Source organism: Pseudochaenichthys georgianus, chromosome 11, assembly GCF_902827115.2.
Source record: "Pseudochaenichthys georgianus chromosome 11, fPseGeo1.2, whole genome shotgun sequence".
NCBI classification, from domain to species: Eukaryota; Metazoa; Chordata; class Actinopteri; order Perciformes; family Channichthyidae; genus Pseudochaenichthys; species Pseudochaenichthys georgianus.
The window spans coordinates 29062785-29076128 of NC_047513.1; the positions used below are offsets into that span (position 1 = coordinate 29062785).

The 13344-nt window shown below is 39.7% G+C and overlaps 1 protein-coding gene across 2 annotated transcripts in view; it reads left to right on the top strand.

The window, feature by feature from the left end:
* The first annotated feature begins 867 nt into the window (after nt 1–867).
* Nucleotides 868–13344, top strand: part of LOC117454963 (complement C3-like) — a 45459-nt gene continuing 32982 nt past the window's right edge. Inside the window, exons 1-10 of one of the 2 annotated variants that reach the window (XM_034094271.2) lie at nt 868–1007; nt 3347–3542; nt 3661–3823; nt 6155–6243; nt 7319–7407; nt 10643–10725; nt 10991–11078; nt 11235–11337; nt 11659–11779; nt 12012–12127. In XM_034094271.2, the coding sequence (XP_033950162.1) occupies nt 886–1007; nt 3347–3542; nt 3661–3823; nt 6155–6243; nt 7319–7407; nt 10643–10725; nt 10991–11078; nt 11235–11337; nt 11659–11779; nt 12012–12127 (1170 nt within the window). In that variant the 5' untranslated portion in view covers nt 868–885. Of the gene's footprint in view, nt 1008–3346; nt 3543–3660; nt 3824–6154; nt 6244–7318; nt 7408–10642; nt 10726–10990; nt 11079–11234; nt 11338–11658; nt 11780–12011; nt 12128–13344 lie in introns of those variants that run through there. The other variant, XM_034094272.2, reaches the window with a different exon arrangement.

The following is a 13344-nucleotide window of genomic DNA, read 5'->3' on the forward strand; positions in this document are numbered from 1 at the left end:
ATGATCTCCTGCAACCTTGGGCTGCTGTGCTCTCAGCGTTGTGTCTCCCTATTCTGCCTGTTGGCGTCAGCTGATAGAGGTGTTATATTGCTTTATCTTGTTCTCCAAATAAACCGTCAGTGTTTGGCATCAAAGTCCTGTCTCCATTGCTTCAGAAGTTTTGATCACAGTGTGAGGCTTATCAAGAATGAATGGAAACATGAAGACTTAATGTCAAATTGTAGAGAGATAAGCTTACTCTACTATAGCAGTTGTAGACAGAATCATTTTCTTTTCTTACTTTCCTGTTAGGTGTAAACTCATAAGAGATGTGAGACCAAACAATGGTGTCTAACAATTGAAACCAACTTTGAACTTTTGATAGACTGTAAATCTGGCCAACTGATACATGTCAAATGAAAAATGTGCCATTTTAAACGTGATTTAAAATGTGTATAAGTCCTTTTGGATTGAATCCAATAAGCATCAATATCAACATGTGCACAAACCCTCTCCCTCCAACATGATGGACAAACCCTCTGGCCGCTTTCTTTCTTTTTCCTCTAACATTGACTGTAGGAAGACTGAATGCTACAGTACTGTATCATAATTAAACATTAGTAACATTTCCCAAACAAGAAAAGAAGAACAAATTTAAAAAGAAAACATAAATGCAGAAGTTATTTGATAGCAATTTTGAACTGGTCATTCAACTTTATGCTCCAAAGTTAGTCAAACATGTTAACCCCGTATTGATTTTCTACTGTTTATCTTTTTCCTCAAAGTGGACCTCATGTTTATCAGTTTCTCAACTGCTGCTGGGAAATGGTGTGTATGTGGTTGTGTTCGTACACATGTACAGAAAGACTACATGAGGTGAGGTGGCAGTGAGAGGATAAAAGGAGGATGCTGCACCACTTCACTGACAGCGGATCAGGATCAGGTAGGAGGATGAGGAAGACTCTGCTATGGCTGCTGGCCTCTCTGGCCTTCGTCTTCCTGACTTCTCGTGCTGATGGAGCTCCATTGTAAGTCGACATGTCGTACCTTTACTAACTTCAGCTCTGCTGGAATAATTTCTCAGAAAACAACGATATATTTTGTTTTGTTTTTGCTCATCTTCCTGGTATACACATTGTTATTGGTTAAACTGTAATGGGAGCAACTATTGGTGGTCGCTACATTCATATTATTCAAAAAGCTTTTGGATTTACCTTAACTTGTATCTTTCATAATGAGGAGCTACAGTCCACTCTGTGTTACAAAATGCAAGGTCATGTGGTGTTTCAAATGATGCCAATAAGTTGGCCTCATTTTTTGTTTAGAGTTTGCAAAACGATGCAAAATGCCACAGAGCAAGGGTCTAGAGCAGGGGTCGGCAAACTTTTTGATATGAAGTGACATTCAAAAATGTTTATGTTTTGATCAGCGTGCCGACAATCGTGAATTGACAACGCTCGTGAACTGTAAACACGAGGGCGGGAAGCAGTGTGTGGACCTCTTTCTTTCAGCGCAACTTACATGATGCCGTTTAAACAAATTAAAATAATTGGTTCAAACGGCATAATAATAAGGCCAGATGCCACAGATGGCCAGTCCGCCCCTTTGTAGCATATTATTTTGTTGAGAGATGAGCAAATCGCAGCCACGCAAAAAATTGCGGCATTTGTACAGCTCCTTATGGGTACTGCAATTTGTTAAATGCCGGCGCAGCAGCTTTCCTCCATGGTGGAACGATCAGCACTGCACCACGGAGGAAAGCGGCAGAAAGTCGCCTGGAGTTAGAGAGCGGGGCTGCGTTGCGTGCATGGCTTCCTTCTGCAACGGGGAGACGCGCTCTGGCGGCGGTCTCGTTCAGGATCCGAAAATACAATTTAGATATTTTGCACACTTATTTCACTTATTAATAATACCTTACATTTATTATAGCGCCTTTCCAGATGCTCAAAGCGCTTTACAAATACACATTACACATATTTTTTTATACATGCATTGCATCACTGTGGACAATACCCACAGGAGCAAGTTCATGTGAAGTGTCTTGCCCAAGGACACACCGGCTTTACAGACGCAGCAGCGGCAGGTTTCACCCCTTGATCTGATGATCATTGCACAGCGCACTGCGCCACACCGTCCATCTTCACGCCTCGAAGTCATCGAGGCGCTTTTACAAGTACACATTGATATTATACATGTACTGTGGACATTACCCACAAGAGCAAATCTGGGTGAAGTATCTCGCCCAAGGACACAACGGCCTGACGCAGTGGCGGCAGGAGCGGGTTTCGAACTGGAGTTCCCCAGCACCCCCCCTTGATCTGATGATGAGATGCACAGACCACTGCGCCACCCATCCCAGAATTCCTAGTGTGCTACTGGTTACGGTGCCGCGTGCCAATTGTGGCATACGTGCCAGGAGGTGCCGACCCCTGGTCTAGAGATATGATGAAATATTGTGTTGATCCAGTGCTGGATCTTTGTCAATGTAATCAATAGATTACTCATTGTGTGTGCAATCTATGCTGGACATTCACTTTAAGCACATACACAAAACTCATGAACCTCTGGACCGTAGAGGAGCAGAATTACAAAGAAGCAAAAGTGGAAATACTTAAGTACCTCAAAATAAGTACAGTACTTGAGTAAATCTACGTTGTTACTATCACCACTGCAGGTATATGTTATGTGTGCTAGCAGCCCATAATCCACACTATACAGCAAATGAATAAATGTGAATTCTGTTTCTAATTTGTTTAGTTTGTCCACTAAAAAAGAACAAAAATAACCTATAAAAATACTGTTAAAGAACCGGATCGATAAGCAGTATTTGTAATTGTTTCAATTAGGCCTCATTATTTCACAGTGGCACAGGATCATCTGCCAATACAAGCACTTTCGTTCATGTTCAATCCATAATAAAATATAAAATTATAGTTGGATCTTTTTGTCTCGTTATTAATAGCAGAGAAAATGTAATGTTTTTACAACTATATACAATTAATTCTGGGAACCGGATAAGGGGGGGCTCGAAAATATTTCCAATTACACAAGGGGGGCCTGACTGAAAAAGGTCGGGAACCACTGCAGTATCCCATATATTTATTTGTATGCTCACTATTTCCAAAACACATGAATATTCTTTTAAACGTTACTATTTGAAACACTTCAAACCCGTCCTGTGAATGGAAATAAATGGAGGCATTATTAATTCAAGGTGAGTAATTCATTTAAAAAAGGTTGTTTTGTGTGTGAACTGAAGTAATATTGTTGAACTCTTTTTTTTCAGTACATCCAAAACAGCATGTGGTTCTTTCTGCTCAGTGACATCACATTAATATATATCTTCTTTTCCGCCCCCGCTTTGCAGGGAGGTGATGTCTGCCCCCAACTTGTTGAGAGTAAACACAGCAGAAAATATTTTTGTGGAGTGTCAGGACTGCACAGGTGCAGACAAAAGGGTGGACATCTGTGTGTGGAACCATCCAACCAAAAACAAGAGGCTGGCAACTGCATCTGTGACGCTTACCAGTACAGATAACTTCCAGGCGCTGGTACAGATAATGGTAAATGATGCGCTATAACTCGGTTGCATTTTCTAAGATGATCTATTAATTAAAAAATGCACATCATGTACACACCCTGCTCCTAATGCACTGTTTGTATTTCTTCATAATGATTCAGATCCCTACTGGAGAATTCAGTCAGGATCCCAGCATTAAGCAGTATGTGTATCTGCACGCTCAGTTCCCTGACCGATTGCTTGAGAAGGTTGTCCTGGTCTCCTTTCAGTCTGGGTATATCTTCATCCAAACTGACAAGACCCTCTACACCCCCAATAGCAGAGGTGAGTTTATTCATTAATCAACAAATCAAGTAATATTTATCCATAAAGCCCTATATCACAAATTACAAATGTTCCAACAGGGACTGATTAGGATAATAACTCACAATTAATCAGTGAAAAAATAAAACGATATGACTTTAAGGTCACCTATTGTGCAAAATCCACTTTTATATGTATTTTATATATACATATGTGTCCCCTTCGGAGAGTTTCAGTAATAAATATTTGCTCTCTTTTTGTCCTGATCCAGCATAAAAAACATTTTTTTAAGGGCACTTTTTGACGTCATAATGTATTTGTATGCTTGTGTAACCATTAGCCAATCACCAACCAAGGTAACCCCCCCCCCCCCCCCCCCTTATCACCTGAATCTCCTCCTAGAGCACCATTGTGTTCTTTTTAACCAAATATCTCTCAGAGGGGCGTGGGGAGGGGCTCCTTATTTTCATCTAAAGTAACAGACAGAGAATCAGCACTTTTGAAACAGGGCTGAAACAGAGGGGATTATGGGATGCTGCAATGATCTGTTTGGTGTTTTGAGCCAAACACTTCAGAGACATATTTTATATACCCAGTGGCGAGTCGTCAGGGCCTAAGATGTTCTACAAAATAATATTTAAAAATATATATATTTTTAGTTATATTTGTCATTAGTTTTACCAAAATAACTTGATTTAATTGTATTTAAAATAACATTTCCAAATAAATAAATCCTTTGAATCTGCCTATTCAGTTTCTGTTTGAATGTGAAGGGTTAAATGAAAGAAGCTCCTCTAGGTGGTCCTGCTGTAAATGGGCCCGCTACAGTAACTGAACGAGAGAGTAATGTCAAATGACAGTAGGCTACAATTGACCAATCATATCTTCCCTCTAAATGGGCTGTGAAGCTTTTCTTGTTTCCATAGCAACAGCAAATTCCTGTCAACAGCGTAAATTCGCCTTCAAAATAAAAGCATGCCAAATTACACTTAAGACATACAACTGCAACGAAAGTAACACACACAATGCAATATCCTTTTCAATTTCAAAGAACACAAATTGGGTTATTTACAGGTGTCGTTTTGTGTGGTAGAGGGTCGCTTTCATTGATGCGTTTTGCACCCCGTGCCGTTGTTTTGATATTCCGCTGAAGTATACGCTGTGACTTAATAACTTTTCAAGCGAAGGGTTGGGGGTCAGAGGGCCTAGGTATAAAAGTCACGGCTCGCCACAGCTGAGACCTATAATGTATTGTTGGAAAAGAGTATAATAGGGGACCTTTAAAACATAGTAGCAGCGGACTTCAATTAGGACAACTGCAACAGGTTCAACCACAATAGTGTAGATACAATGATTGAATGTGGCTTTTTGCAAGACGAAAGAGTGCGAAAAATGTGGACTAGCCAAGTTATTATGTATTGGAGATCAGTGCATAAAGATAGAGAGGCAGTGGAAAAGAGAGGCAGTCTAATGGCGCGTTTCCACTACATGGCCTCGCTCGGCCTCCCTCGGTATGGCTAGGCCTCGTTAGGCCTTGTTAGGACCGGCTCACTTTATGGCGCGTTTCTATTACAGTTTAGGAACTGGGGTAGTAACTATAGTAACGCAGTGTAGGCGGAGCCGTGACGTCATCTTCAATGAGAACCCCAGAAAAACAACACGTTAGCTCTTAGCACTCAGAGCCCACAGCTCTTCATATCTGTTCAGAAAACTAGATAAAAGTTAAACAAGTACAAACCACAGACTGCCTGTGTCATAGCGAATACAGTCGCTGGTTTATTTATGTCTGGATAGGCCGTTGTTGTTAGTGTGGACGGTCGGAGCATAAACTGCGTTAGCTTAGCCAATCTCCATTAGACAACACGCATTTTAAAAGGTTCTGCGCCTGCCGTCTGTCTGCAGACTTGTCAAAGCATTAATTGGTATTACTAACCGGTATCAGTATGTTGTTACTTCGGCATCATTTTGAAACGTGTATTACAATTAAATCACGGTCAAATATGTTCATCTTGTTGTAGTTGTAGCCCCCTTGCCAGCGATTCTCTCTCTAGTTTAGCATACTCAGCCCGACTCAGCCTGGTTGTTCCTGGCCCTAGAACCACGATTTTATGGGGCCAGAAAAACTGTGAATTAAGACCCGCTAGCCGGTACTAGGCCAAGTGGAAACGCAACCAAAAACGGGCCGCTGACGTCACAGCTCTCCACGCTGCAGTGGAAACGCGCCATAAGCCTATAGCACTATGACTAGGGGCTGGTCCAAAGTACGTCTAACCATAACCATAACCCTAGCCAGCCCCAACTATAAGCTTTATCAAAAAGTAAAGTCTTAAGTCCACTCTTTTTCTATGTCAGTTCTTTACAGGATATTTTCTGTTACTCCCCGTATGGAGCCCGTGGAGAGTGGTGACTACAACCAAGAGGATATTGACACTGAGATTGTGGTATTGTTTTCCGATTTTTGATAAGCACATATACCAAGGCTCTTTGTATTACAAATTCTTAATTCCCCGGAAATGATCAAAATAAAAATAAAAACACAGCCAACCTTGTGAGTTGTTGGGATGTGTTACTTTAGGAACACCTTTCCTATCACTTTCTACCCTCTAGTGCAGGGGTCTCCAACTTTTTTAGGATGAGAGCTACTTTCAAAAAATAAAACAAGTCGTGAGCTACTTTTATTCCTCTTTTTTTTGTTTTGTTTTTTGCTTTTGCAGTGTATATATTTAGCACATTTTAACATTATGCTTACCTTTAACCCTTCTTCTGAGCTGTTTTGGGTCTTGTTCTGCCTTTCTACAAATATTTGTTCAGGACAATGGTGTTAACAAATCCAAGAAAATGTGTAGTCTGCTCAAAGTGCACCAGCTTGATGTATTTAACTTCAACATTTAAAAACAAAATTGTCCCGGGAGAGCATGCCCCCGGACCACCCTAGAGTATGTGAGGTCCACCCCCAAATAAAGCAGGTTCACATGGATAGGATACTAGATAAGTTTGCCAGGCATTATGCCTAGAATTCGCTATGATTGAGGTTTCGTTCATGCGTAGATTATTTTTATTTTATTTCCTTTTTTTGTGTATATTTTTTACATTTTGGATTTGCTTGGCGAGCTATTGAGGGCTCGCGAGCTACCGGTAGCTTGCGATCGACGTGTTGGAGACCCCTGCTCTAGTGGTTGATTTGCTTATTAAACAGCCACTTCCTTAAATTGTAGATAGATATATTTAAGGAGTAGCTGAAATTGAAAAAGTCTCAATGGAGACAATGACCAAGCACATGGAGACATGCATTAAAAAGGGCGAAGCCTGCGAGCTAGTTCAGACAGTCAACTCGAGCACCATGATACATTAACACGTGACGCACCTCGTCCCTCTTACAACCAACCAAACACATTCTCCTAAACATGCCGCTCTATTTAAGCTGCCAGATCTGCCTGCCTCTGCCTCGCTAATGCTGCTGCTGATGTGTTCACGTGCTGCTGCTCACCTGTTTTTTTATATATTGTTATTTTTTAGACCCCTGAAGGCATCATTTTACCACTTTATGGAGTCTCTTGGATATCAGGGATCCACTCTGGAAAATACCAACTCGGTGAACTTGTCAGGTTAGTAGTCGATCTTGTTTATGTTGGGTTCTCTACAATGCATTTCCATGTTGCAAATGTAGTGTTTGAAAAATAACTAACCAAAATATCTTGTAAGAAAGACTTCCAAGATGATGAATGTAAGGGAAAAACACTGGATCAGAACGACATAAACTGAAGATATAGGGTTGTGAGTATGACTATTTGTTATGTCAACAGAAGAAGTGGATGTTGAGTTTTACTTTCTGACCAATTTGCTGCCCTAGGCAAGATTTTAGTAAATAAATGAACAAACTTTTCAGAAGGTCAAAATATCTGTATTATAAATCCTGTTTTGATTGGTCTTATCTAATATTGTGCTATTTTTAAATACAGGATTAGTGATTTTCATGATCTGTAAGCTGTAATAATCACAATTAAAACTTAACTTTGTTAGTTTGACATGGTGATGGCTAATTATCGTCAGGTAGTGCTTTTTTGTCACGGCAGGTCAAGTGTCAGTTCAGAAAATCCCCCTGTCCCCCGGGGCACTTCAACTATGAATGGGCGCTGTACGCAATGTAGAGGCGTAGTTCTGTTAAGATAAGATAATAAGATGTACTTCATTGATCCCAAATTAGGAGATTTTAATATTCAAAGAGGCTAACTTAATATCCATAGTCCCTATCCAGGTGTGAATTAGAATCAGCCGAATATAGTGTTTTTTTTTTTTTTCAGTCTCTGTTATATATAAATACTGATAAACCAACAAGTTTGGATTTCAAATTATACATAATGTGCCTACATGATGAGACAGACTAACAGGATAAACTAGATTGCAAAAAGGGCCATCTTTGCTTTGAAGGCTAAATCTACTATAGAGATCATGCAATTTAAACTTTTACATTTCACATCTGAATGTACTAAAGTAGCATATTCACTTTCTGGCTGAAATGATTAAGGATTGATAGCACAGTCTTCTTGTAGTCATTATATTTTCATCTCACAATATTTAATTTATTCATTTCTTTATCTATTACAATCCAAACGTTACTGTAATTGTAAATGGACAGATTCAACAGAAATAGGCCACATTTTTTTCCTATGAACTGTACAGTAAAACTAATTAGTGGAAAAATACACAATACTAATACTTGTACTTCCTACTACGGTACTAACCTGAACACGTTTCATTTTAGACCTTTAAAGGTGGGGTAGGTAAGTTTCAGAAACTGGCTCGAGATATACTTTTTGTTATATTCCATGGAATTCTCTTAACATACCGATAGCAATGAATATCTTAAGTGCTTTGACAACAAATCCATAAAAAAATGTCATCTGTAGAAGCCGTAATACTGTAAAAAGTACAACCAATCCGTTTACCTGCCTGTCAGCCTTCCATCGGGGCACAAACTTATCTCGTGCCCTCATTGGTCGTGTGTGTTGGAGGAGGGGCTCTATAAGGAAGTGGCAGATTTTCTCCGGCTGTGTATTTTCAAATTCTAGCGATCTCGAGCCGGTTTCTCAAACTTACCTACCCCACCTTTAAAGTGTTTCTGTGGTGACTGCTCTCTGTAGGGCACTAATAATTATTTTCAGCAGCACATTTTTTTCATTTTCATTCTAATAATGTTCTAAAGAAACGTTTTAATCTGATGTTCAAATAACCTTTTTAGGATGTTTATTATTTCAAATAATGTTCTTATAAGGTTTAAGGTTAACTTAAAAAGACATGTTACATGATAATGTAACTAATGAAAAACATTCTCCAAGCAACATTCTGAAAATGTTTTCAGGATGTTATTCTTTTTTTATAAAACGTTCCTGTGATGGCAAATATTAACACGATCATGGTCAACGTCAGATTTATTTCTAGAGCGCTTTAAAAAACAAACTTGTTGCTTTTGTTTGAAAAGGATGTTTTAAAAAAAATATGATGTCACCATATTTTCCGTGTGGTTCCCAGAATGTTCTTCTGAAACGTAGGATAACGGTCTTTAAAAACATTCTTAAAATGGTTGGTGATAACCTTAAGATGTTTTTTGATAACATTGTTAGAACATTATGCCCTACTATTCTTAAAACGTTTTCAGCGGGACGTTTTATTTTGGTTCCCAGAATGTTCTTCTGAAAGGTAGGAGAACGTTCTCTAAAAACATTCTTAACATTTATGGATTAAAAATTAATTAAAACGTCATCTGATTCGTCTGTACATTGCTGTTTTAGTCTGTGTTCTTCTAATTAGTGTCTAGAGTTTGTGCCTGTTGAGCTGTTTAGAGCCATCTGGGACAAAACCCGATCCTGCCCCTCCCTCTTACTGTCTAAGTGAACGGTGACTGTAAAAACTACACTGCGCATGCTCAGAGTATTTTCCTAGTTAATGTGTGTGGCAACAAAATAATGACCATAGGGGCAAAGTGCTGCCATCCCCACCATACGTCATCTCACATAATTCAGAGCTGATTGGCTGTAAGTACGTGTGCCGCGAAAAGTGTGGTGTGTGAAGAGGAGACGAGAGAGCATGCGAGAGAGCTGCAGTGACGCGTCTTAAAACCCGGAAGTAAGCTGCGCATGGCTTCCCTCGACAAAAAAGCAATGAGATTTCTCCATAGGATGTTAGAAAATAGCTCCAAATAAGATCTGTGGGAAACAAACCTGTTAGATAAATGCACGTTTTGTTCAGCCGGATAATATCAACATGTCTACCCTACTTTTATAATTTTCGAATCATAAATCTATTGATTAGATTAGATTTATGACTTTTGAAACTACAAGATGATAAGGACGACTTTTACAAAAAAGTAATAGAGATTTTTGTCCAGAAGGATAGGCAAATGGACTTAATCTTCAAGTCAAGGTACGACTGCAATTGTATTGAAAATGGGATCTTACTAAGAGAGAACAATTCAATATTTAAATGATAAAATTACATGTTTTGGGTATCCTTCTGTTGAACTGTCTGTTTAAAATTAATTGAAGCATCAGACAAAAAAAGCTTTTGAAAATAATATTATATTTTGATTTAGGTCAAAATATAATATTTGTAAACCTGAAGAGTCAGTGCCAGAGCCTCACCAGCCATGCACCTCACTGCAGAAGCTTATAGACATCTAAGTTGTTTGTGCCCCACTACTTTTGTACATATAAAAACGCCAATGCCTAGAACAGTGAATGGTAACATTCTCAGAATGTTTTTAGAACCAAAAATGTCTAGCTGGGTTGTCACTTCTCTACATTTGTATTTAAACATTGTGTGTTTGTGTGTTTCTATGTTTAGTCTCGGACTGTGGAAGATCGTCACGAGGTTCCGGAGGAACCCACAGCAGAGCTTTCAAGCAGAGTTTGAGGTCAAAGAATATGGTGAGTCTCCCATTACAGTTACATCTAACACTGCACTGTAACTCTTATTCATGTATTTTATACCTGTGTTATTATCTTTTTTTGATCCTCTTGGTATTTTAATAACTGTTTTTAAATGCCATTTTATAATTGTTTTCCGCTACACTATTTCTTAATGCTCTTAATGCTTTTCATTTTTGTAATGAACTTGACTTGCCTTTTGTTGAAAGGTGCTATATATCTTGCCTTGGATTTAATCGGTAAAACCATAAATATCATTTTTCAGTGCTTCCCAGTATTGAGGTTAAACTGAATCCTACGAGAGCTTTCTTCTTCGTGGACGACCAAGAACTCACAGTCAACATTAAAGCCACGTAAGAGAAAGTTCTTGTGTTGTGGCTTTGGAGACTGTTTGATTGGTGGATTGATTGTAGCAATGAATGCAGGTTGCTGTTTAGAGGAACCATTTGTTTTTACTTTGTTTAAAATTACTCTGTTTTGATGTATACTATTCCGTCTCTTTGATTTAGGTATTTGTTTGGTGAAGAGGTGAATGGGATGGCCTACGTTGTGTTTGGGGTCATACATGATGGTCAAAAGAGGAGCTTTCCCAGTTCTCTTCAGAGAGTGCAGGTGAGCACATTCTACACTTACTGCATTTTACAGTAAGAGTCAAATACTCACAAAATGTGTAGTATTTTTCCTCCAACTCCAAGATCTGCAGTTAATTCACTTAATATGTTGCATTCACAGATATTATGTATTCAGCGTGTTGAAAGTGTACCACAATGGCAAAAATGGTGGTGACAAAACACATTATTTTGATGATGTTTTAATTGAGAGACCAGCATTTTCTACGTTAAAACCCAGAATTTACAAGTTCAGTAAAGTACTATCAACTGTTCACTGTAACACTATACTACATTTTAAGACACATGAACTATGTTACATTAGATTGAGAGAGGTGTTGGAGCTGTCACGCTGAGGAGAGAGCACATCACAACGACCATCGGAAACATTGAAGAACTGGTGACGAAATCCATATTTGTAGCTGTCAGTGTGCTAACGGAGAACGGTAAGAAAGAGACTAAGACTATTCCCAAATAAGACGGACAGAGTTGGAAAACATAAATATATAAAGATAGGATACGTTTTTTTTATTTATATTTGAGTGTTGTACGTCTTTTAGAAAATGTACCTTGAGTCTCTATAATAAACCTGATGATGTATCCACTTGAAAGATATAATTACATTATAAACAAAATAATCTTTAATCTGTTTTGATTTGTTTATGCATCTATTAACAGGTGATGAAATGGTGGAGGCAGAGTTGAGAAATATTCAGATTGTCAAATCACCTTATACCATCCACTTCAAGAAAACTCCCAAATATTTTAAACCAGGAATGACCTTCGAAGTTGTGGTAAAGTACTTTGCATTAACTTTATAAAGTACTATAAAAAAGTACATTATAATAACACAAGCACAAGTATGGCTATATCTCTAATGTATTAAGAACTGCCATCACAGAAAATGTTTCATTGCTGAAAAAAGTGACTCTTTTTTTTAGTTATTGTTGTAACGTGGTCGTTGTTCTCGAGTCCAGGAGGAAGTTAAATAAGAGACAATGTAGTCTCGAAAAGGTTCAAATGGGTACTTTGATTAAGTAACGTGGTTTTGAAACAAACAGAGCAATTCAGGAATACAGCGCCATGTTCATGGGGGGAAGCAGAGAGGGCGAGAAAACTGAGGTTACCTACTGTAACCCCAGCTTCTATGAGTAAATGGCGCAGCCCTCCAAAGCTATCGCTATTGGGTAATCCCCCTGCGCAGCACTGACAACTTGTAGTCCACGCCCACCCGCATGGTGAGCCCCACCCTCGGGCCTCCTTCTGGTATAAATAGGAAGGTGGCCCGGCAATCTGCTCCCATACAAAATAACTTTTCTTCAGCTATTCGTATAGCCAGTGGGGCCCAGCGCTTAGAGGGCTGCGCCATTACTCATAGAAGCTGGGGTTACAGTAGGTAACCTCAGTTCTATTTCGTATATGGCTTCGCCCTCTAAGGCTATCGCTATTGGGTTAAGGGCGAAGCATGATGTAGTCTGCGCCCCACTGGGTCCGCCCGGCACTAGAAGCACAGACACACCTGCTCAATAACACCCCATGCCTGCTGTGCCATGCGTAATGGCGCATCACCGTCCCTGGAACATAGCAAAACATGCCTATCTTCCCGACGGGGTGAAGGCTGGGAACAATACATACCGGCCGCTGTGAGAAAGTAGAGATGAAGTTCCCACCTTGTCCAGCGATCATAGAGGCTCTGCCTGTCAGACAGGTAGGAGAGCGCTCAGCTGGATCCCTGACGTCACTCACTCTGACCAGGCACTCCATACAAAGTGTGTCAGAGGAAAAAGGAACATCCCTCCTATAACAGGGAAAAAGGGCCGCTCTCCGCGTGCCGAGAGGCCGGAGAGGGGCGCACAGCTGGCTCCCTGACGTCACTCACTCCGACAGGACACCCAGTACAGGGTGTGTCAGAGAGGAATGGGAGACATCTCTCAAATAAAAATGAATAAATGAACAGGGGGAAGACCAAGATGCAGCAGTGTAAATGTCTTCCACTGACATTCCTCCGTGC